The 24,900-nt window shown below is 36.3% G+C and overlaps 1 protein-coding gene across 1 annotated transcript; it reads left to right on the forward strand.

Moving 5' to 3' along the window:
* Positions 1-19,434: 19,434 nt before the first annotated feature.
* On the forward strand, positions 19,435-21,557 carry LOC111894081 (serine/threonine protein phosphatase 2A 57 kDa regulatory subunit B' beta isoform). The gene is made up of 2 exons (XM_023890155.3): positions 19,435-20,975; positions 21,058-21,557. The coding sequence occupies exons 1-2, from the start codon at positions 19,869-19,871 to the stop codon at positions 21,364-21,366; spliced, it is 1,416 nt and encodes a 471-aa protein (XP_023745923.1). The 5' UTR covers positions 19,435-19,868; the 3' UTR covers positions 21,367-21,557.
* Positions 21,558-24,900: the final 3,343 nt, after the last annotated feature.

Raw genomic sequence — 24,900 nt, forward strand, 5'->3', positions numbered from 1 at the left:
GAGTTTACGGCTGTAAACTCCCAACCATGGGTGTTTTGTGTGTTTTGAAGTTCCAATTGATTCCTAGAATTATTCTAACTTGGTGGTTAAATTCTTGGAAGGGTTTAAGGTCTAGAAATACTCCAATTAGGAGTTTACGGCCCTAAGGCCATTCCCCTTAGAGTTTACGACCGTAAACTCTAAGTATGGTGTGTTTTTGATGTTTTCAAGTCTCTTGCACTTGTGGTATAGGTTCTAGACTTTTATTCCAAGCATATGAAGGCATTAGGCACACTTTGGTGCCCCTTTAAGGAGTTTACGGCCCAAGAACCATGTCTTGGCCGTAAACTCACTTTGGTAGGTAATTTTGATGTGGTTCAAGCCCTTGATTAAATGGGAACAAGTCTAGGTAATTGTCTAAGGCTTTAGGAGCCTTAAAAGTACCATTTTGAGTTTGAATTTGGAGTTTACGGCCTATGATATTCTTGGGCCGTAAACTCCCAAACTTGGGTGGATTTTGGTTGTTTTCTTGTCCTTAATACACCTACAATTGAGTCTAAGGCAGTTGTATAACACAAGGGTCGGTTTTGGCTTCGTTTCGGGAGTTTACCGCCCAAGAACTCTTGGGGAGTAAACTCCTAGATCTAATGATTTAGCCATCTAAATCATGTTATAAGCACATAATAAGCATTCTAACACTACTAGAAAGAGTTACTCACAATTTGGGACAAAAACCAGAAGATCCGTGAGAGAGAAAATGGCTTTTCTCTAGTTGGAAATGTGAATAATGAATGAATTTGGTTCAGAAATCTATTTATAGTCCTGAAATATTTTTGGCAGAAAATACTTTTATTCCTGAAATGATCTCTAATATAATAGAGTGTTGGAATAATAGTGTTGCACAAAACCCTAGTGCACCCACTCTCCTGATATTTCCTGAAGTGTAAACCCTGAATTACTCAAACTTATGCGAGAAGTCTGAAAGTTAACTGTGACTGCTATAACTTTTGTTGAAGTGATATAGTTTGTACAGAATGGAAATTTCGGGTTGTCACATATATAGCAGCTAGCGAGGCAACAAAGGAGGTGATATGGCTAAAGAACTTCATTGGAGACCTTGGAGTTGTACTAGCTATTAAGGAGCCAATGGAAATTTTCTGTGATAGTGAAAGTGTTGTTGCCTTAGCCAAGGAACCAAGGGATCACGGGAGATCCAGACACATCGATAGAAAATACCATTTCATTAGACATCGAATAGAATAAGGACTCCTCGTGGAAAAGAGGGTATCATCGGATGACAATCCAGCAGATCCCCTCACGAAGGGACTGGATCGTGTTAATCATCTCCAACATGCTTGGAGCATAGGGCTGAAGGATGATATTAGATTTAGTAGTTAGATAACCTTGAAATTTGTAAAGTGTAATTGACATTAGATGATGAATAAAAGGTGTTTTATTTATGAGTAAAGTGTTGCTATCTCTTGTCGATCGTTTACTATATTTCTTTTTCATGTTTTGACTTCTAGAATAATTATGTTTGGTATATCATATTATTCGAACCTCCACAGTCGGTCATATGTCGAAAGTAGGTATGAATCAAGACTGTCATGATTGGTTGCAGAGGTCTAAGGTGTTGGACATGGCTACAATAATCATGAGTGCTCATAAGTTCTGAGCATTGGACTCAACCCACGCTCACTGGAATCACTTCATGGAATTTATCTCGAGTGATCGTGAGACGGTAATATCATATAAGTCTTCAAACCTAGAGATATGATTTGTGTTGGATTAGTGTCTATGTCCATAACTATTTTGGTATGTACTTGACCCGATGGTGCATGGTCCTTTTGGGTTGCCTTCACTAAAGCAACTTGATAGAAAACCCTAATAGCCTCACTATATATAGAACCCTTATGCTCCAAAAATATGGTGAACTAGTTTTTAGGGTTTCCACACATTTTTGAGAGCCTCCTTCTCTTCTCCTCTTCATCCTCTTGCTCTTGGTGTTTGTGAACCATTAGAGGAGTGACATTTGTGACTCTAAGCTTTCTAAAGTCAATACAAGAAGGATTTGAGATTGTTATTGCTACATAACAATCAAGGTATGATCTAAACCCTAATTATATGTTATATTGATTATCATATGCTAGATCTAGGGTTTATAGTCTTAGATAAATTGCATGTACAATAGAGAAACCTAGATCCAAGCATTAGGGTTTGTATGAGCACATAGGATGTTCTTATGACTAAAACCCATCAGTGGTATCAGAGCCTAGATTGGTTTCTATTGTATTGATGCATTATGTAGCTGAAAAACGAAATATGGCTTACTGTTCGACCTGACTAGGCGAGTCACTACTTGGACTCGGCGAGTTCCAAAGTGTGACTCGGCGAGTCGGAGCGTCAGACAGAGGAAATCTCGGATTTTGTTGCTGTTTTGCTTAAGGATAATTACCATATTCATTTTAAACCTATAAAATATGAATTTTATTGTTTCTTAAAGAATATCCTTGCCAAAACACAAGATAATTACCAATTGATTAGATAATAACTTCCTTATATGATAAAGATTGGATTATTTGTATTAATTGGGTAACTTATTTTGCAAGAAATTGAAATTAGGTCAAATATAGATAATGATGAAATTAATTGTTTAATTTATATTATTTGTTATTTGATCCTTGTGTTATGAAAAGTTTCAATTTTTCCCTTTAGGTTTTATAGTTTAAATTTGAACTCAAAGGTTTAGTTTTGAAATTTAAATAGTTGAAACCCTAATGTTTTGAAAAAGGTTTCAAAACTTGCCCTCAAGTTTTGGAATTTAAATTTTGATTAAAAGTTTAATTTTGATGTATATTTAAATTCTAAACCTAAATGTTTTGAAATGTTTCAAAACTTGCCCTCAAGTTTTGGAATTTAAAAGTTGATTAAAAGTTTAATCTTGGAATGTTAAATTCTAAATCCCTAGTATTGTTTTGAAAAGTTCAAATCACACCCTTATGGTTTTATTAAATAATTAAGGTGTATAATTAAAAGAGATTTAATAAATCCATAAAAGTTTTGGTTTACATTTAATTGAATTAAAAGTATAATCATTAAATTTGACCACCTAGTATTTTAAAAGTGTAAAATACACCCTATACTATATATAACATTAAAAGTCTAACATTATATATATGTATGAGTAAAAGTCATTCTTACCGTTAGTAGGCCTCATTCACGAAGCTGGTCTATAAGGGGTGTTTAAGGAAATTGCCTATAAAATGGCGATTGAATGGGTATCCACTCTTACCCACCGCATTCTTGACTAGTGGAGGGTCGTTAGCCGAACGGGTAGGATAGGACAAAAACCTTCCATTATAAGTATAATGAAGTACAAAAGTAACTAAATGTTTTACAAATTCTCAATCTTAGTTACTTAGGCGAAAGTGAATTGATGCAATTCCATGAAATTACACTTTGTGCCCTTGCGAAGACGTTAGTGGAACGTGTGTGGTTTACCGGCACACTAAATGGTTCTAAGCAAAGGTAGCAAAGGGTGACTCAATGTTTCTCATAGTTCGGTGGAGCGTGTGTGGTTTACCGGCACATCGAATAGGTGACTGTAACATGTGAGGGCACCATGTAAGTTTGCATGGTTATTCACACCCGCTTTGTGATCATCGGCATCCCAGTCACAAACAAGAGGGGCATATAGAGATTTAAACATGCCATTGAAATGTTCAATGAATCTCAAAGGATCTAGGAGTTTTCATAGATTTAAAACTTAAATTTCTTTTTCGTTTTTCATGGTGGAAATTAGTGAATCGTCATTCACTTACCTTCAAATATTCTGCAACTAGACTACTGCATCCGTTTTCTAGGTTGTAGCGTATTGTGTTGGGTCCTAGCCTTAGTATCTCATTTGGGTGATTTACTAAGGACTCAATCGATCAACTAACTTATGGGTTTTGAGCATTCTAACACTTCCTAAGTGTACATGCAACCCTAATAAACCTTGGATCTATGTTTGTCTAAGATACATGCAAATAATTATTTTTCCAAGGCTTATATCCTAACTAGCATGGCATGGGGAACTTGAATCAAATAAAGCTAGTAGAAACACTTACCTTGTAGTTGTAGTTGATTCCTTGAAGTTTTAGAGCCTAGCACCAATAATGTGGATGCCTCAAATGAAAGTCACAAATCACCACAAACTTGGAACTTTGAGAGAATAGTCACACTTCTCTTGAAATCGGCCCTCACGTCAACATGTGTCAACTAGTGTTCACTAGATACAACTAGTTTTCACTAGATACAACTAACTTGATTTCAAGAGCCAAAGCCTCCTTTATATAGTGTGGTGGATTAGGGTTACATCCATGTAAACCCTAATACCCATGTCTCTTCATTTCCATGAGATCCATCGGTTAAAGCTCCATGGAGTATCCATGGACTTCTCCATCCAAGCCTAGCCCATTCCAAATAAGCATAAGCCCACACTATATAAATATAGAAGCCCATATTTCATTAGTAATATCTTTGATCACTAAATTAATCCTAGATTAATTATAGATCACTACTAATTAAATAATATGATCTTATATTAATATATTAGAACTTATAATATATTAATAAATCATAACTTGTACTATTCTCAAATATTATCCATAAATTGTTCGGGTGAAGTGCAACCCAAATGGACCATGTCGGGTCGGGTCAAGTATATACCAAATATAGTTATGGGCTTAGACACTATATCCAACAGTCTCCCACTTGGATAAGTCTAGTAACTATATTTGCAAGTATAACTTCAGGAACCGATCCGCAATCGTAGCTCTTTAAACTCTGTTGAACTAGAACGCGGCATTTAGATAAGTGATCATATAATCCTCTGTTCTAGATATCAGCCGGACAAACACATGGAACATTGTCTTGCTTATTGTCCAGCATTTGTTTCCCGATTTCCGATTTGTTTGACATAGAACTCAACTGAACACATCAATTTAGTTCTGACCGGGCCCGGTACATAGGTCAAAACAAAATCATCGAGGGGCCCAGATATCAGCTTCTAATCCAAGAAGGAACAGATAAACTTCGACTCATATGTTTGTTCTACCACTCATTGAATTACACACAAAGGCACGTTTTATAACATCGAGTTACCAATGCGTTTACGTACAATCAATGCATAACCAACTCGTAAGTAACAAATCATATCTCTAGGTTTGAAGACTTATATGATATTACCGTCTCACGATCACTCGAGATAAAATTCCATGAAGTGATTCCAGTGAGCGTGGGTTGAGTCCAATGCTCAGAACTTATGAGCACTCATGATTGTTGTAGCCATGTCCAACACCTTAGACCTCTGCAACCAATCATGACAGTCTTGATTCATACCTACTTCCGACATATGACCGACTGTGGAGGTTTGAATAATATGATATACCAAACATAATTATTCTGGAAGTCAAAACATGCAAAAGAAATATAGTAAAAGATCGACAAGAGATAGCAACACTTTACTCATAAATAAAACACCTTTTATTCATCATCAAATGTCAATTACACTTTACAAATTTTTGGGTTATCTAACTACTAAAACTTATATCATCCTTCAGCCCTATGCTCCGAGCATGCTGGAGATGCTTAACCCTACTCAGTCCCTTCGTGAGGGGATCTGCCAGGTTCTCATCTGATGATACCCTCTTCGCCATGAGGAGTCCTTCTTCAATTCGATGTCTGATAAAATGGTATTTTCTGTCGATGTGTCTGGATCTCTCGTGATCCCTTGGTTCCTTGGCTAAGGCAACCGCACTATTGCTGTCACATAAAATCTCCATTGGCTCTTTTATAGCTGGAACAACTCCAAGGTCTCCGATGAAGTTCTTTAGCCATATCGCCTCCTTTGCTGCCTCGCTTGCTGCTATATACTCTGATTCACAAGTGGAATCAGCCACTGTCTCCTGCTTGGAACTCTTCCAAGAAATTGCTCCTCCGTTTAGGGTAAAGACCCAGCCTGACTGAGAGCGGAAATTATCCCTATCAGTCTGGAAACTAGCATCACTATACCCTACAACTCTCAAGTCATCACCCCCACCGAAGGTAAGGACCCAGTCCTTAGTCCTTCGCAGGTACTTGAGGATATTCTTTACCGCAGTCCAGTGTTCCTTTCCAGGGTTCGCCTGATACCTGGTAACCATGCTCAAAGCAAAGGCTACATCAGGTCGAGTACACGTCATAGCATACATGATCGATCCTACAGCTGAAGCATAAGGAAATCGACTCATTTCTGCTATCTCAGCCTCAGTACTAGGGCTTTGTGTCTTACTCAATCTAGCGTTACACTGAATGGGTAACTCACCTTTCTTGGAGTTATGCATGTTGAGTCTTTTCAACACTTTGTCCAAGTAGGTACTTTGACTAAGTCCAATTAGTCTTTTACTCCTGTTTCTCAAAATCTTTATCCCTAGGATATAGGCAGCTTCACCAAGGTCCTTCATAGCGAAACACTTCCCAAGCCAGGACTTTACTTCCTGCAGGGTTGGGATGTCATTTCCTATGAGTAGTATGTCATCCACATACAGTACCAAAAAACTGACTATGCTCCCACTAGCCTTGATATAGACGCAAGATTCATCTTCACTCCTCGAAAAGCCAAATTCCTTGACTTTCTCATCAAAGCAAAGATTCCACCTGCGAGGTGCCTGTTTCAATCCATAAATGGATTTCTCGAGTTTACACACTCTATTAGGGTACTCGTTGCTGACAAAACCCTCTGGCTGACTCATGAAAACATCTTCAGCCAACTTTCCATTAAGGAAAGCGGTTTTGACATCCATTTGCCATATTTCATAGTCATGAAATGCAGCTATGGCTAACAGAACCCGAATAGACTTAATCTTGGCTACTGGAGAAAAGGTCTCATCATAGTCCACTCCAGGAATTTGAGAGAAGCCCTTTACAACCAGTCTCGCCTTATAAGTGTGTACTTTACCATCCATGTCGGTCTTCTTCTTGAAGACCCACTTGCACCCTACAGTCTTACGACCAGGTACATTCTCAACCAAGTTCCAAACTTGATTGTCATACATGGATTGTATCTCGCTATCCATGGCCTCTTTCCATTTAGCAGCCTCAGGGCCTGCCATGGCTTCCATGTAGCTGTTAGGTTCTTCCAGACCTACTAGTGTCTCATCACTAATAAGTGTCTCACCTTCTGCAGTAATATGGAAACGATAGTAATGCTCAGGTGCATTCCTAACTCTCGTGGAACGCCTTAGAGGTACAGGCTCATCAACTGGCTCAACAGGAGTTTCCTCCTCAAGTTGAGGGCTAGTGTTTGAAGTTCCTTCACCGCTTGACTCTTGAATTTCTTCAAGATCAATTTGCCTCCCACTGTCTCCTTGGCTTATAAATTCTCTCTCTCGAAAGACTCCTCTTCTTGCTACAAAGACCACATTGTCACTAGGTCTGTAGAAGAGGTAACCAAAGGATTGCTGTGGGTAGCCGATGAAAATACACCTCTCGCTTCGAGGTTCGAGCTTATCATGAGTCTCGCGTCTCACGAAAGCCTCACAACCCCAAATCTTGATGTGGTCTAGCTTAGGTACTTTGCCAGTCCACATCTCGTGAGGAGTTTTGGCAACTTTCTTTGTAGGGACAAGATTAAGAATATGGGCGGCAGTCTCTAAGGCATACCCCCAGAATGAGATTGGTAGCGTAGCTCGACTCATCATGGAACGAACCATATCCAACAAGGTTCGATTATGCCTCTCAGCCACACCATTCAACTGTGGTGTCCTGGGAGGTGTCAATTGTGAGACAATCCCACATTCCCTAAGATAGTCGAGGAACTCTGAACTAAGATACTCACCTCCTCGATCGGATCGAAGCATCTTAATGTTCCTGCCCAGTTGATTCTCGACTTCCTGTTTAAATTCCTTAAACCTCTCGAAAGTCTCTGATTTATGCTTGATTAAGTAGACATATCCATATCTACTGTAATCATCAGTAAAAGTCAAATAATAACGATTAGCATCCCTTGTGGCATGTTTGAATGGTCCACACACATCCGTGTGTATAAGGTCCAACAAACCTTCACCCCTCTCACATGAGCCTGTGAAGGGTGACTTTGTCATTTTTCCAAGTAAGCATGATTCGCAACTATCATCTGACTTTAGGTCAAACGACTCCAAGACTCCATCCTTTTGGAGTTGGCCTATGCGTTTCTTGCTTATATGTCCAAGACGACAATGCCATAATGATGCTTTATCCAAGTTATTATTATTAGTAGAATCAATACACAAAATATTATTTCCCAAGTTATCTACAACAGATACAGCTTCATACACACCATCACAAGGTAATGCTTTAAAATAAAAAACATTATTATAGAAAACATCTATAGAACCAACTTCATTATTAAATGAAAAGGTAAACCCTTGTTTGTACAAAGCATGAAAGGAAATAATATTTCTTGCCATTCCTGGCGAATACCAACACTTATTCAAATCTAAATTAAACCCACTACTTAGCGATAAAGTATAAACTCCAATCTTGGTAACAGGTAAAGCTTTCCTATTCCCCATGATCAGGTTTATTCTTCCTTGCTCCACATTCTCACTTCTTCTTAGTCCCTGCAAGTCACAACAAATATGAATCCCACAACCGGTATCAAGGACCCAAGACTTAGAATGGGGTGAGTTATTAGAAATGATAGTGTAAGTACCTGCATGGTTGGGTTTGACTTTCCCATCCTTCACATCCTGCTGGTACTTTGGGCAGTTCCGCTTCCAATGAGATTTTTCATGACAATAGAAGCATTCAGCCTCTTTTGGGTCAAAAGAAGGAGTGACGAAACCTTTCTTGGTTCCACTTGAAGAAAAGCCATCAAGGGTCCGAGCCTTGGTACCCTTCGAGGATCTCTTTCTCTTCCTCCATCGATTTTTCCCAATTGCCAAAACCGGAGTTGAGTTTGGAGTAGGAGTGATAGCAACCGACTTCCCCTTAAGACCTGATTCTGCGGTCTTGAGAAGTCCCTGAAGTTTGCTGAGTGTGACCTCTTCCTTATTCATGTGATATGTCATATGGAATTGATCATAGCACGATGGTAAGGAGTGCAAAATGATATCTATTGCAAGATCCTCAGGGAAGTTCACATTAAGCTTCAGCAAACGATCCACATACCTTTGCATTTTCTGCATGTGGCTCGTGATGGATTCCCCGTCCTTCATCATGGTTGTTATCATGGAGCAGATGATTTCATACTTCTCTTGTCTTGCACTTTGATGGTATCTTTCCACCAAATCTTGGTGCATTTCATAAGGGTAGAAATCCTCATAAGACTTTTGGAGTTCCGCTGTCATCGTGGCCATCATGATGCAAGCCACTTTCGTAGCATCCCTTTCATGTGCCCGAAATTCAGCGATCTCCTGAGGAGTTGCAGTGGTCTCATCAATCTCCTTAAGCTCCTTGTCAAGGACATATTCTTTGTCCTCGTAGCGGGTAATCATCCTGATGTTTCTGATCCACTCATTGAAGTTGGATCCATCAAAGGTGACTTTCCCACACAAGTTCATAAGGGTAAAGGAGCCATTAGGATTAGAGCCAGAAGCAGCATTGTTTGAAGACATCTAAAAAGAAAAGAACAAGATTAGTTTAGATATAAGAGAGTCCTTAATAAAACACCCAAATGTAATATTAAGGCTAGGATCCAATCACAATATAATATAACTTAGAAGAGGTATGTCGTAATCTAAGCTATACCATATTTGAAAGGTAGGTGAATGACGATTCACCAATTTCCACCACGAAAACCGAAATATTTAAGTATTAGGTTTTTGATTGGTTCTTAGAAATTCCTAGATTCTTTTAGATTCAATGAACTTTTCAAAGGCATGTTTCAATCTCGAGTGTGCCCTCCAGGTTTTGTGACTGGGATGCCGAGGATCACAAAACGAGGTGTGAAGTAACCATGCAAATCACTTGGTACCCTTTAAATTTTATCACTCAATCGATGTGTCGGTAAACCACACACGCTCCATCGATACTATAATAAACCTTTAAGTCACCCTTTACCTACCTTGTTAAGTCCAAGTTAGTGTGCCGGTTAACCACACACGCTCCACCAACGACTTAAACAAAGTGTAAAGTGTAATTTCAAGGATTAACACCTTATTCACATTTTTCCTAAAGTAACTAAGATTGGGAATTTAATAAAACATTTAGTTACTTTATAATATTCATCATACTTTGAATGAGAATTTATAAGTCCTTGTCTTACCCGTTCGGCTAACGACCCTCCACCAGTCAAGCAAGCGGTGGGTGAGAGTGGACACCCATTAAGTCACCATTTTATAGGCAACAACCTTATACCCACCTTATAGACCGGCTTCGTGAATGAGGCGTACTAGCGGTAAGACGACTTTGTTCTTATACATATATATAATTATTAAATCATAATAATATAAGTATAAGGGTTGAATTTTAACTTTTAAAATTCTAAGGGTTGGAACTAAAGTTTTAACTTAACTTTACTTGTTCCAAAACTTGAGGGCAAGTTTTGTAAACTTTCAAAACTTTTCATATCTTGTAACTTATGAGTTTAATAGAGTAATAAAATGAGGACTTTTCATTTTTCTAACTCTTGTGTTCTTTTAATGGTTTTTTAATCCAAGAGACTTTTGGTTTTCCATAACTTGAGGACAAGTTATGGACTCCATTAAAACACATTATGATCAAGAATTAAACTACCACATAGGTTACAAATAATTCCTATGATCATCTAAACTTCATAAGAACAAGAACATGAATATGAACACTTTCAAGAATCAAAATCACATTAAACTTTGTAATTTTGATAACTAGTTGTTGTAAATGAATTAGCAAAAACATTACACCAGCTAAAACAAGTTTTCAAGTACCAAAACAGTTTAGGGTAATGTTTCCAATCCATTTCCAGCAACTAAAGTCGAAAATCTGCACTCTGTCGACCCTACTCGCCGAGTGCATTGAACCTACTCGCCGAGTAGGTTGAAGATACAAGTGAACTCGACGAGTCCCCCCATGGACTCGCCGAGTCCATTCGTCAGACAGCAAGTTTTTCGACTTTTTCCAACTTTTAATCACAAGTATCAAACAAACAGACCTAGACTCTGATACCAGTGATGGGTTTTGAGCATTCTAACACTTCCTAAGTGTACATGCAACCCTAATAAACCTTGGATCTATGTTTGTCTAAGATACATGCAAATAATTATTTTTCCAAGGCTTATATCCTAACTAGCATGACATGGGGAACTTGAATCAAATAAAGCTAGTAGAAACACTTACCTTGTAGTTGTAGTTGATTCCTTGGAGTTTTAGAGCCTAGCACCAATAATGTGGATGCCTCAAATGAAAGTCACAAATCACCACAAACTTGGAACTTTGAGAGAATAGTCACACTTCTCTTGAAATCGGCCCTCACCTCAACATGTGTCAACTAGTGTTCACTAGATACAACTAGTTTTCACTAGATACAACTAACTTGATTTCAAGAGCCAAAGCCTCCTTTATATAGTGTGGTGGATTAGGGTTACATCCATGTAAACCCTAATACCCATGTCTCTTCATTTCCATGAGATCCATGGGTTAAAGCTCCATGGAGTATCCATGGACTTCTCCATCCAAGCCTAGCCCATTCCAAATAAGCATAAGCCCACACTATATAAATATAGAAGCCCATATTTAATTAGTAATATCTTTGATCACTAAATTAATCCTAGATTAATTATAGATCACTACTAATTAAATAATATGATCTTATATTAATATATTAGAACTTATAATATATTAATAAATCATAACTTGTACTATTCTCAAATATTATCCATAAATAGTTCGGGTGAAGTGCAACCCAAATGGACCATGCCGGGTCGGGTCAAGTATATACCAAATATAGTTATGGGCTTAGACACTATATCCAACACTAACTTGAATTTGTTTTCTCCCATTTTGTAGATGTCAAAGTTCGACAACTATGGTCTTCCCAAATCCCGTGGAACAATCATTCCACATGAAGATGATATTCCACGATTCGATCGAGGAACAAGAGATCATGTTTCACTTCCTCCTCCTCCTCCAATTATTCTCCCTAACCCACAAGTTCGAAGGCTTGAAAAGTTCAAGCTCAGTCAAGCCCTTTTGGCAAGTAAACATAAAGAAGGAAAGTCGGTGTGTGCACACGTCCTAGGGATGAAGTCACACATTGATAGGTTAAGAATGTTGGGATCCGTTATCTGTGAGGAGATGGTTGTTGACTGGGTTCTTCAGTCACTTCCTAACTCATATAGTGAGTTCGTAAGAGAGTACTATATGATGAACTGCGACGTGACCCTTATAGAACTCACCTATATGATTATTGATGCTGAATCAACAATGGTTTGGCGCAATAGAAAAGCAAAGTTGATTGGTGAATCTGTCTTCAAGACCTCTATAGATATAGACAATGGCAACGAAAGACATGCTATGATCGAAAAGTTTGATCATAAGAGAAAGGCAATGTCTGAAGTAGTTCCATGTCCTGTTCCAAAAGAGTCAATTTGCTTTTATTGCCAAGAGAAGGAGCATTGGAGACGAAGCTGCCCAATTTACCTAAGAGATCTAAGAGATGGGAGAGTCAAAACGCATGGCTCTGCTTTAGGTAAAATCCATTGACTAACTCTTTTAAGCTCATATTCTAGATTCTTAATACATAATGTGATAAGATTACAATTGATGTAGGAAAAGAGAGGAAGCTTAAGGGAAGAAGTGAGCAGAATCTAACCGTGAAGGAATGGATTTCGATCAGATTACTTAAAGATTAGATTCTCGAGCTGCTACTTAGAGTTAGAATTAGATTGCTAAGAAAGATGTATTAGCATAGTTTTTCAATGAATTGCATTGCAAGGACAAATTTTTCCGCAATAAAATAAATTTTGATATTTATATCCTTTCAATGGCGTATATGAAAAATTGATGTTTGAATTATTAGCAATAATGGATTTGATTCTTAATTATATTATTTGTGGAAATGTCTAGAATTTACGAAATAGGGAGAGTTTCTCATCACCCAAGTTTCAATTGGACAGAAACTTGGAATCATGCAACTTGGTTGCACGATGAATGAGAAATTTCATATTTGGAAATTAGACTAATTCGTTGACAAAGTGTCAAGTGAAGGACTAGGAGATCGAGTACACAAAGTTGTGTGTTGATCAAATTCCACCATAAGAGTAACAAAGATATTCGTCATGATTTACTAAAGGTTTAGTAAATATGATTATACTTATAAGATTAAGTGTAATTCTGAATTGATTGAAAAAGTTTAAATCAATAGCAGAACGAATAAGACGAATCAAGTAGGCAGAAAGATAAAAGTTTCTCGATTCTAAGAAGAAGGGAGAGTATCTTTTATGCTTTATGATAGGTCTTAATGATTAAGAACCATATCTCAATTGATCCTCTAAGTGAGTCTTAGTACAATTGTATGTCTAAGAAGAGGAATCAAGAATTGAAGAAATGGTTAAATCAAGAAGTCAATCATACTTCGTTCAAAAACAAGTCTTAGAGTTAAGATTGTGAAATTGAGTGATAAGTATTAAGAAAGTTTATAACATTCATCAAATGTGGAAAGTTGTGATGTCTTGGATAAGACAAAGACCAACTAGGACCAATTTATGAAGTCTTATGATAAAAACTACACTAACTCTTGAATATTTGTTTGTCAAGAAATGTTTATTGACAAGAGAATCTTATATGTCAAGGAGTCAGTGGGAGTCTTAATGGTCTTGAAAGGTTTCAAGAACAAAACAAAATAAACCTTATCGATCATCGCTAGCACACAAGTTGAGATTTACAACCTATCGTGTTGACACTATATTGCTTCTGTGCCATTCCAATTGAGTTAATTATGCATGTGAGTTCTATGAGTTCTCATTTGAACGCATAAAAGGCAGGCACCTTGATCAATGGAAAGTACATTGATAGGAAAGGGTGAACTGCTTAACTACTTGGAAGACATGGTGGGCAGCTGTGCTACCATAAGGCAAGAAATCAAGATTAAGGAAGTTTGGTCCATATGAGTTTGAATTTGTCGTAAACTTTGGTTTTGACAAATTCACATGGATAGGAACACATACACCATTAAAATCTAAGTGTCATAAGATTCCCTCCTTCATGAAAATGACTGTGAGGAAATGATTTCACTAATAGAGATTTTAAGTAGATAGTGATTGTGAAATTGTATTCTCGAATTCAATTATGGTTACGGTATCCCTTTCCATGATTCGAATTGTGAGATTTGGCAATTAGTCTGTATTGTTTAGATACACATATGAGCTATCTATGGAAAAGGTGTATAAGTTTAAGAAGCCTTGATAAAAGATTATCAAAGCATTGGGTATTAGAAACATGAACTTAAGAAATTCAATAAGTATTGTTTTTCTGGAAGTTAAGCTGGTTTCTGAATACATGTCGAAGCTAGTGGGAGCATAAGTGTTATGTTTATAATAATCATCTTGATAGTGGGAGCATAAATGTTATGATTGTATGGTTATTAAGGCAAGTATTGCAAGTTAGCAGTATTAATTATAGAAAACAAGAGTCATACCTTGCAAAGTTGTAAGGGTTGAATAGTTGTTTTGCTATAATTAAGGGAGAGGATATTATGATTCATTTCAAATCTAAAGGCTTAGGTTGTTGAATGTTAATAAATTTAGTCAGGGATACATAGTGTGTTCTCAAATTTTGATTATGATTACGACATTCCTCTTCATAGTTTGAATTTTGAGAACGTATCACATAAAATATTATGGCAGAAGATTGACAAAGTATCAAATCTTTATGTAAGACGTTATGCATCGTGTCCTATACGCTTCGGGTATAGGATCGATTGCAAATGCTATAATATTTGACCAGTCTAAAATTTTTCCAAATGTCTAGCGCATTTAGAGGGAAAAGGACAAGAATCGTTTTTGACTAAGATAATTAAACAACTATCAAAGGACATTCCAAAGTTCGCCGAGGATTGGTCGCTTGTGAGTAGTTGGAAGCATGATATTGGATGGACCATATCGACATTATTATGAATAGAAAGATTCTATTAAGAATGAGTTGTCATATGAAAAAATATGGAAACGTCTCCATATTGGGAATTGAATATTGAAAACCCATGTCTAGATTAGAAACTTTTATGCAAAAGGATGTTCAAAGGAATGTACTTTGAGTGAGAGAAATCACATCTAAGGAATTGTCTTGTAACAATCTCCGATAGAGGACTTTGTAATATCATTGACAATAGTCATTGTGACTTTTGTGCTATGACATTACGAAAGGATCATTGCATAAAATGTTAGAATCTAGCATATTCCATAAGTAGCAAGAATTTGATATTCTTTCACTTGTGAAAAGGATTAGGAGTTGTGAAATATGATTGGAAATGTGTTCGTTTGATCTATTTCACAAAGTAAGAACCATAGGTAAACATTGTGTGCATGTTAGGAGCATGGGACAAGTGTAATATTAATTCAAGTAAGAAGTTGATTACCCGAAACAACAAATAATGAGTAATCGATATGGTGATAAATAAAAGGTGTTTTATTTTTACTCAAAGGTTTGAGGCCATATGGGATTAGTATTATCCTTGTGTTTCACTTTGCATGTTTTGACTTCCTGAATAATTTAATTGGTTTAGAACAGTCAAATTATTCAAACGGGCCACAGTCGTTCATATGTTGGAAGTAGGTATGAATAAAGACTGTCGTGAATTGGTGTGTGGATTGTCTAAAGAGTATTAAACATAAGCAAATGTTTGTTGCAACGTTCATGAGTGCTTATGAATATGATTTGAGCATTGGATTAAACCCACACTCACTTGGATCACTCCATGAATTGTATCACGAGTGATTGGTGAGACGATAACATCTTATATTCTTGAAACCGAGATGTGTGAGTTGTATATTGCAAATCGGTTGCACATTGATAATATGTAAACGCACCAGTAACTTGGTGTTATAAAACATATTGTTGTGTGTGATTCGGTGAGTAAGTACAAGCGAGCATTGAATCAAAGTTTATCCGTTCCTTTTATCCAAAGTAGGATAAAAGCGATATCTTTGGGCCCCTCGATGATTTAGTGATGACAAACGTAAATGCTCGGCCGGGCTAGGGCTAATTTGATTTGTTCAATTAGTCAGTCGTCATAAATCGGAAGTCGAGAAATAGTACAGAGAGAATGATTAGAAATCATGTCTTACGATATCAAGAATGGAGGAATATATGATCCCTTATCTAAAGGACACGCGTATCTGATAGGATCAGAGTTGACAGCGGCTTTGGAAAGCTACGATTGCAGATCAGGATCTGAAGTCATACGCAGAATAGTTATTAGACTTATCCAAGTGGGAGACTATTGGATTAGTGTCTAAGTCCATAACTATTTTGGTATGTACTTGACCCGATGGTACATGGTCCTTTTGGGTTGCCTTCACCAAAGCAACTTGATAGGATGAATTATGGAGAGAAAGGATTAAATATGATTTATTAATATATTATGGGAATAATATATTAAAGGAGAAATCATATTGTTTAATTAATATTAGTTAAGAATTAATAAAAATTAAGTTTGTGACTAAAAGAGATTAATTAAACTTAAGGGACTGGAATTGTAATTATAAGATAATTGCAATTGGGCTATGGATTGCCTTATATTATAAGGTTGGACGAAGGGAAACCCATTGGAAATCGTCCAAGGCCTTTAAGGAAAGGAGTCCATGGGTTGCTTAGGGCTTAAGCATTCAAATTAGGGTTTCCTTGTTAGAAAACCCTAATAGCCTCACTATATATAGAACCCTTATGCTCCAAAAATATGGTGAACTAGTTTTTAGGGTTTCCACACATTTTTGAGAGCCTCCTTCTCTTCTCCTCTTCATCCTCTTGCTCTTGGTGTTTGTGAACCATTAGAGGAGTGACATTTGTGACTCTAAGCTTTCTAAAGTCAATACAAGAAGGATTTGAGATTGTTATTGCTACATAACAATCAAGGTATGATCTAAACCCTAATTATATGTTATATTGATTATCATATGCTAGATCTAGGGTTTATAGTCTTGGATAAATTGCATGTACAATAGAGAAACCTAGATCCAAGCATTAGGATTTGTATGAGCACATAGGATGTTCTTATGACTAAAACCCATCAATTTGTTACTTATGATTTGATTATGCATTGATTGTACGAAAACGCATTGGTAACTCGATGTTATAAAACGTGCTCTTGTGTATAATTCAATGAATGGTAGAACAAACATATGAGTCGAAGTTTATATGTTCCTTCTTGGATTAGAATCTGATATCTGGGCTCCTCGATGATTTTGTTTTGACCTATGTACCGGACCCGGTTAAAACTAAGTTGATGTGTTCAATTAAGTTCTTTGTCAAACAAATCGGAAATCGGGAAACAAACTGCTGGACAATAAGTAAGACATTGTTCCATGTATTTGTCTGACTGATATCTCGAACAGAGGATTATATGATCACTTATTTTATATGGCGTATCATCATCTTCTCAGTTTCGAGAGACCTTGAAAGAGCTACGATTGCCGATCGGTTCCTGAAGTATTGCAGTTATAGCTATTAGACTTATTCAAGTGGGAGACTGTTGGATAAGGTGTCTAAGTCCATAACTATTTATGGTATATACTTGACCCGACCCGGTATGGTCCATTTGGGTTGCATGGAACCATGCAATTGGATAGACTAAATGAGAGAAATAACACTTGTGGTTTATTAATATATTATAAGTTCTAATATATTAATAGTATTATTTAATTAGTTTAATCAAGAATTAATTTAGAATTAATTAAGTGATCAAAAGATAACTAATTAAATATATGGGTTGATTATGTAAATCATTCATAACTTGTATAGTGGGCTAAGAGGCTCCATGAATTATCAAGTTGGGTTCCACCCATAGGATGCTCCATGGGAGTTACAAACCCATGGGTCATGGAAATGAAGAGTCATGACACATTAGGGTTTACATAGTGTAACCCTAGATGTGTCAACACTATATAAAGAACATGTTCTCCACCAAAATTAGCTACACATAAGAAACAAGAGGGCTAGGCCGATTTTAGAAGTGTGTATTCTCTCTAAAGTCATTCCAAAAGCATTTGGTGTTGTGTGAAGTATTTGAGACATCACACTTGGGGTGCTAGGCTCACAAGGTTTCAAGGATCATAAGCAACAACAAGGTAAGTTATTCTATCTTTCATTCAAGTTAAAAATTGTTCCCCATGTATGCTAGATAGGAATATAACCTTGAAATTCAACTTTGCATGATAATTAGACAAACATAGATCAAAGGTTATTAGGGTTGCATGTACACTTAGGAAGTGTTAGAATGCTCAAAAATCCATCACTAAGATGGTATTTTGAGTTCACAAGTGGTAGAGATAAATATTTAATAAACAATTATTTTAATGGATTAGTAATTAATAATTAATAAATAATAAATAAATGAAAAAAATAAATAAGGGCAAACGGTCTTTTTATGTCCGGATGGATGAAATGTGCAGGATTTAAACAAACGATGTACGACCCGAGTTTATTTTTGAAAGTAGAAACTAACATGTTTTTTAGGACTTACATAAGAGATGAGTCGTGTAATTTACTCTTATATTTATGTATCCGTATTGACATTTGATGATGTAACTTGTATGTTTTCCTTATGTATTAGTCGTACATCTTAGTATTATTACAAATTTAAAAGATTTTTTTATGTAGTCTAATATAAAAAAAGATTTTCTTAGAATGACGAATAAAATTATATAAATAATCGACCCAATCTAACAAGGCACTAGGCGGGACAAAAACTAACAAGAGTTAAAACATAAATTACAAAAATAAAAAGGGGAAAACAACCCGGTGCATCCATTTGATATATCTTTTACTCCCTGTGCTTACACCAAAGAAACACCATAACAATAATATTATCGGTGATCTTGGTGAGGGAAGAATAAATGTTCTGAAAATGCTTTCCATATCTACCATAACATGCCATAACAAATAGTCAAAAACATTTTTTTTTTCTTTGGGCAGGGACCCTAGGAGGCTGCAAAATTATGAAACCTGCCAAAACGGAGTGAAGTTGCATTGATCAACCCACCCAACTAAAATGTGATCCAAATATATGCCCTAACCACACATATACAAAACATTAATTACGAGAAATATATTACGATAATCAAATACGAAATGCATTACTTATACAAAATATTCTCCATAGTTAGCATATTTCATATTTTTCAATGAGAGTTAACCATAGAATTAATATATTTCGTTATGTGTTTCTAGTTAAAATTCTTTAAATAACTTGTATTCAAAAATAGTCCGAGGACTATTTATGCAATTCGTGTAAATTAGTCCACTCTGTAAGGAAAGTATCTTTCGTTTACATGTGTTTCGTTTCCCATTTGGTATCACACATTTCAAATTATCCCAATTTTTGTCAGACACACTATATCTCTTCCAATCATCAAGACTTTGATCATCTAATCCTGTAGTTTTGATTACCACAATTCATCTTTTTTCGGCTATCGGACCGACACACAGCCACCACTCCTCCGCCGCCGGTCCATAGTCATCACTTCGCCCACCCCACCACCAGTCCACCACCATCATCCCTCAACGACACCTTCAAAAACCCTTAAACGGTATATATAGATCCATCTTTCTTTTCAGTTGTTTGTTATTCGTTGATGAATTGCCATAAGGGTTTATCTTGTCTCCGATTTTGACTGATTGAGACTATTCGGAGGGGTGATCCGAGAAATTAGGGTTAGTCTTCGTATTGAATTGATTTGATTGTATTATACTTGACTAAGATGTTGAATAAATTCATGAAACGTGGGCAACGGAAGCCTTCGAAAACCGATACAGATGTTTATGATCAGCATACTCCTACCGGTAATCACAGTTCCGCCTCGACTACCGCCGCCGACGGTGATACACCTCCGCCGGCCACATCCGGAGCTCTTGAACCCCTCCCTATGTTTCGAGAAGTTCCGGTCTCCGAACGACAAAAACTGTTCCTCAAAAAGTGTCACGTTTGTCGCTTCCAGTTCGATTTTACAGATACCACGAAAATGGCGATCGAAAAGGAGATCAAGAGACTGAATCTCCTGGAGCTTGTGGACTACGTACAAACAGATTCCGGCAAGATCACTGAAAGCAACCAAGAGGAAATGATCAGAATGATTTCAGTAAACATCTTCCGATGTCTACCACCAGGACCTCACGAAATTACAGGATCCATTCCTCTCGATACCGAAGAAGACGAGCCTTATCTCGACCCTTCATGGCCACATCTCCAACTTGTCTACGAGCTTCTCTTAAGATACATCGTCTCAACAGACACAGACACCAAAGTCGCCAAACGATACATCGATCAAACATTTGTGTTGAAATTACTCGACATGTTCAACACAGAAGACCCTCGTGAACGTGAATATCTAAAAACCATCTTACACAGAATCTACGGTAAGTTCATGGTGCATCGACCCTTTATCAGAAGAGCAATCAACAACATTTTCTATCAATTCATTTATGAAACCGAAAGAAACAGTGGGATTGCAGAGTTGTTAGAGATTCTTGGGAGTATAATCAACGGATTCGCATTACCAATGAAGGAAGAACATAAATTGTTCCTTGTTCGTGCCCTAATTCCACTTCACAAACCTAAACAGATTGGTTTTTATCATCAACAGCTCTCATACTGCATCACTCAATTCATTGAAAAAGACAACAAATTATCAGACACTGTTATCATGGGTTTGCTTAAATATTGGCCTGTTACTAATTGTCAAAAAGAGGTTCTTTTTCTTGGAGAACTTGAAGAAGTATTGGAAGCAACACAGGGTCAAGAATTCAAACGTTGCATGGTTCCTCTATTCAGACGAATTTCAAAATGTCTTAATAGCCCTCATTTTCAGGTTCATTATCACTATCATTATCAAACAACCCTTAAATTTACTATCAATTTTTCATCTGAAATTGTTACAATTTTGTTTACAGGTGGCAGAAAGGGCTCTGTTTATGTGGAACAGTGATCATATTGTTGGATTAATCGCTCAAAATCGAACTGTGGTTTTACCGATTATATTTCAGGCATTAGATACGAACATTAGGGCTCATTGGAACCCTGCAGTCAACGGGTTGACTGTTAATGTGAGAAAAATGTTGATGGAAATGGATTTGGAGTTTTTTGAGGAGTATCAGAGGGAATTCGCAGAGAAACAAGCATTGGTCAAAGTGGAAGAAAGTCAACGTGAAGAAAAATGGCAAAAGTTACAAGAAACTGCTGATATGGATCAAATAGGGTGAGAGTTTGTTTCTACTCTTCTTGAGCCAATTGGATATGTTGAAATTTTGTTTTTTTCCGTTTTTGCCCCTGCATCTGGTGTAAAGATTGTAGAGATGGGGTTGGGATTTAGAAATGATTTATGGTGTTTCTTGTAATTTGTTGCTGTGAATTTATTTTTTTGGGTGAAGAGAAATGTGTAAAAATTTGTGTAGTGAAATTCTTACATTTATTTGGAGTGTATATATTTGGGTATATGATATATGATAAGTTTTTGGAAATATGTTAAAAATATAAAATAGGTTAAAATATTAGATCACCAGTAAAATTATAATTTTATACGTGCAACGAAGGATTTGTTTTTGTTCAAAACACGATTGTTTAGCATATTTTTATTAGTAAGTAAACAATTGTAAACTTTGTGTTCAAAATACTATTATGATTTTTTTTTTTTTTTTTGTAAAATAATGGTGTTTTATTAAAAACAACAGAATTTGTTACACATTTATGATATTAACACTATAAAATATAAAGGTAATTACTGTAAAAAATCTTGATGGATGTTGGATGACCTTTAATTTGTTTGACTTGCGTCTTTGTTAATTTTGCCTATTGTATCTTTTGTTGATCGAGTATCATAGAAATTGACCATTTTTTCATATAAGTTATTAATGTAAAATCGATTTGTGCATTTCCAAACAAAAGAGGTCTCGAATTAGTGAAAGATCTTTGGATTTATTTGATTATGTTTTTTCATAATCAAAAAGGATATTTACAAAATACATATCAAATGTGGATTGATTCGAGATTATATGGTTTAACGAAAGAAACACCAAAAGGGCCATACTTTTATGGCCAAATATCTTTGTGAATACTTTTAAAATGGTATTCAGATTATACATAAGGAAAACTGTTGGTGAACTTGAACTAACATATGGATTTTTGAACTGAAAGTGAAAAAAACGTTTTAAGATTTTTATTTGAAAAAACATATCATTTGTGCAACAAAAATTGAACTAAATAATGAATAAAGAATCAATAGAGACATACGACCACTCATAGAAACAAAATACAAAATTCATTAAAATACAAGCATAATGATGATTGGTGTATAAAAATAATATTAAATTGCAAATAGGTTTCTAAAGGATTTAAAGTTGGTATACGTTCAAAATATAACTAAATTATTTAAACAAATTAAGAAACTTGGCCGTTTTATAAAAAAAAAAAAATCAATAGTTACGATTAATGAAACTTATAGAAGTCATGTCCCTGAAAATCATAGTTGTTTGATGAATTTCATCAATGGTACAGATTAAGTTCGGTTGATTGCTTATATAGTTTGGTTTTGTTTTGAATCCATCATTTGGTATAAAATAAAAAAAAAGACCTTCTTTCTCTCAGACACATACATTTATGAACCTAGCCATTCCCTTGAAAACAAAATTTACTTAGACTCATCAATATTTCCTTACTTTAAATGGAATCCATGTGTTACACTATGCCAAAGTGGAGTTTCTATCCACTCATTAAACATTTAGAGTGATTCACTCGACACAAATATGTGCTTGCACCTTGAAATGGAGATGTATTGTATGGTTAGTCCATGTTGATACTAGAATAGCTTTTCCCCACACCTAAAAATAAACACAAAGAAGAGGTTATTAATCATCCTTAACCATTTAATATTTGTAGTATTCTATTAGATATGTAGATATCGCTGTTGTATTTATCCCATTATAGTTTTTATGATATATTTGCATTCGTTAGTTAGTTATCCTATGTACTCTATTTATACCAGAATTGATATATTGATATATGAGATGATCAAGTAATTTCATGAAGGATGAACAACAATTTAAAAGCTTATTTTATTAGATGAATATTGTATTTGGTACTAATAAAGATATAATTCATCCATTACGATACATATAGATGTTTCTTACAAAGTAGCTAACAAGATTTATAATAATTGTAACATCTAATTTTGAAGAACTTCCATTGTTGATTCTTATATTGAGGTGTATTGTGTTTTGGTCCCTAAGTTCAAGAAAGTATGCAAAAGGAGCCCTGGTGGCATTGTTGAAATATTGGGGCTTCGGAGTACACTAGGCATACTTGCTAAATGAGGAAACCCTAATTTTTTAGGGTTTGGTTGGTATTTAAGCACTCTTATGGCCTCATTTCACCCACCTTAGTTGCCTCCATCCCTCTCATACGTTTATGCAACCCTAGAACCACCTTGAAGTGCCTTTTCAAGCTTAGAAATATGTTTTTGGTGCCTTAGAAGAAGAAGGAAAGAAACCAAGCTCATCTGGAAGGAATTGAATACTTGGATCTGGGATTTTTACTTTACTTGCAACCATTATAAGGTGTTGGTTGGAGCTAAGATTCGGAGTCGGGACCTGATCATCAGCTATGGATCAGATCGAGATGTGAGTTTTCTTCACTGTACTTTTGGGTCGAAGGCACCAAGGCCGACCCATTGGATTGTTATCTTGGTTTATCGTATGTTTGTATCTTTAGTCATCTATTAGATATTTATCCTAGTATACAGTATGATGCTATGCTTAGTGATCTGTAAGATCTGCCTAATTGTCTGTTGATTGGTTATATGTTGGTTGGTTGAAACTGTACTGCTTTGTACTGCCAGTTAACAAAATCGGTAATGTTTATATCGATAGGTTGTTATGTTATGGTATGTGTTGGTTATTAGGTTGAGGTGGACCAGCTGAGACTAAAGGTCAAGAGACCCAGGACGTTCCGGATAGAATGCAGGCCCGAGGGGCGTACCAGACAGAAGGCCTAGAGAATGTTCTAGATAGGCTGAAGGCCCGGTGAGGCGTTCCAGTCATGCTGAAGGTTTTGCGAGTGTTTCAGATTGTCTGTAGGCCCGATGAGGCATTCCAGTCATGCTGAAGGCTTTGTGATCATTCCATATAGTCTGTAGGGCGATGCTGCGTTCCAGTCAGGCTGAAGGCTCTGTATGCATGTTGTTGTTTGTATATGTTATCTGTTTGTGTGGTGGTATTTTAGGGGAACTCACTAAGCTTCGTGCTTACAATTTTTGGTTTATGGTTTCAGGTACTTCAGTGGACCGTAGCTAGGTGAATACGTGACCGTACACATCCTTGGTTTGAATTGATTTGATATTGGGAGACTCTGATTTTTAATAATGTTTTGAAAATAATGGTTTTGTAACACTTCTAGTAGTAAAAGGGTTGTTTTGTAATAATTTTAAATTTATTGAATTTTTGGGATGTTACAATAATTGTGTTTCGCACTTCTTAGGATGTGTTTGATATGCGTCTCACCGAGTCAGCTCAGACGTTTTTGGCTGACTCGGTCAGCTAAAGCTGTTTGATAAATTAATTTTGGACGACTGACTCATAAAGACAAGTCTGGCTCGGTAAGAAGATGGAAACTGACTGACTGAGAAAGAGAGAAGTGTTTCCAATTGTGCCCATGCAATACGTTCCTCATCCGTCCCCAATTCTTCTCCTCATTCACGCCTCCAATTGATTGTCGACGATTTGTGCATCTGCCTCCCACCAATC

Source organism: Lactuca sativa, chromosome 6 (genome assembly GCF_002870075.4).
Source record: "Lactuca sativa cultivar Salinas chromosome 6, Lsat_Salinas_v11, whole genome shotgun sequence".
Taxonomy (NCBI): Eukaryota; Viridiplantae; Streptophyta; class Magnoliopsida; order Asterales; family Asteraceae; genus Lactuca; species Lactuca sativa.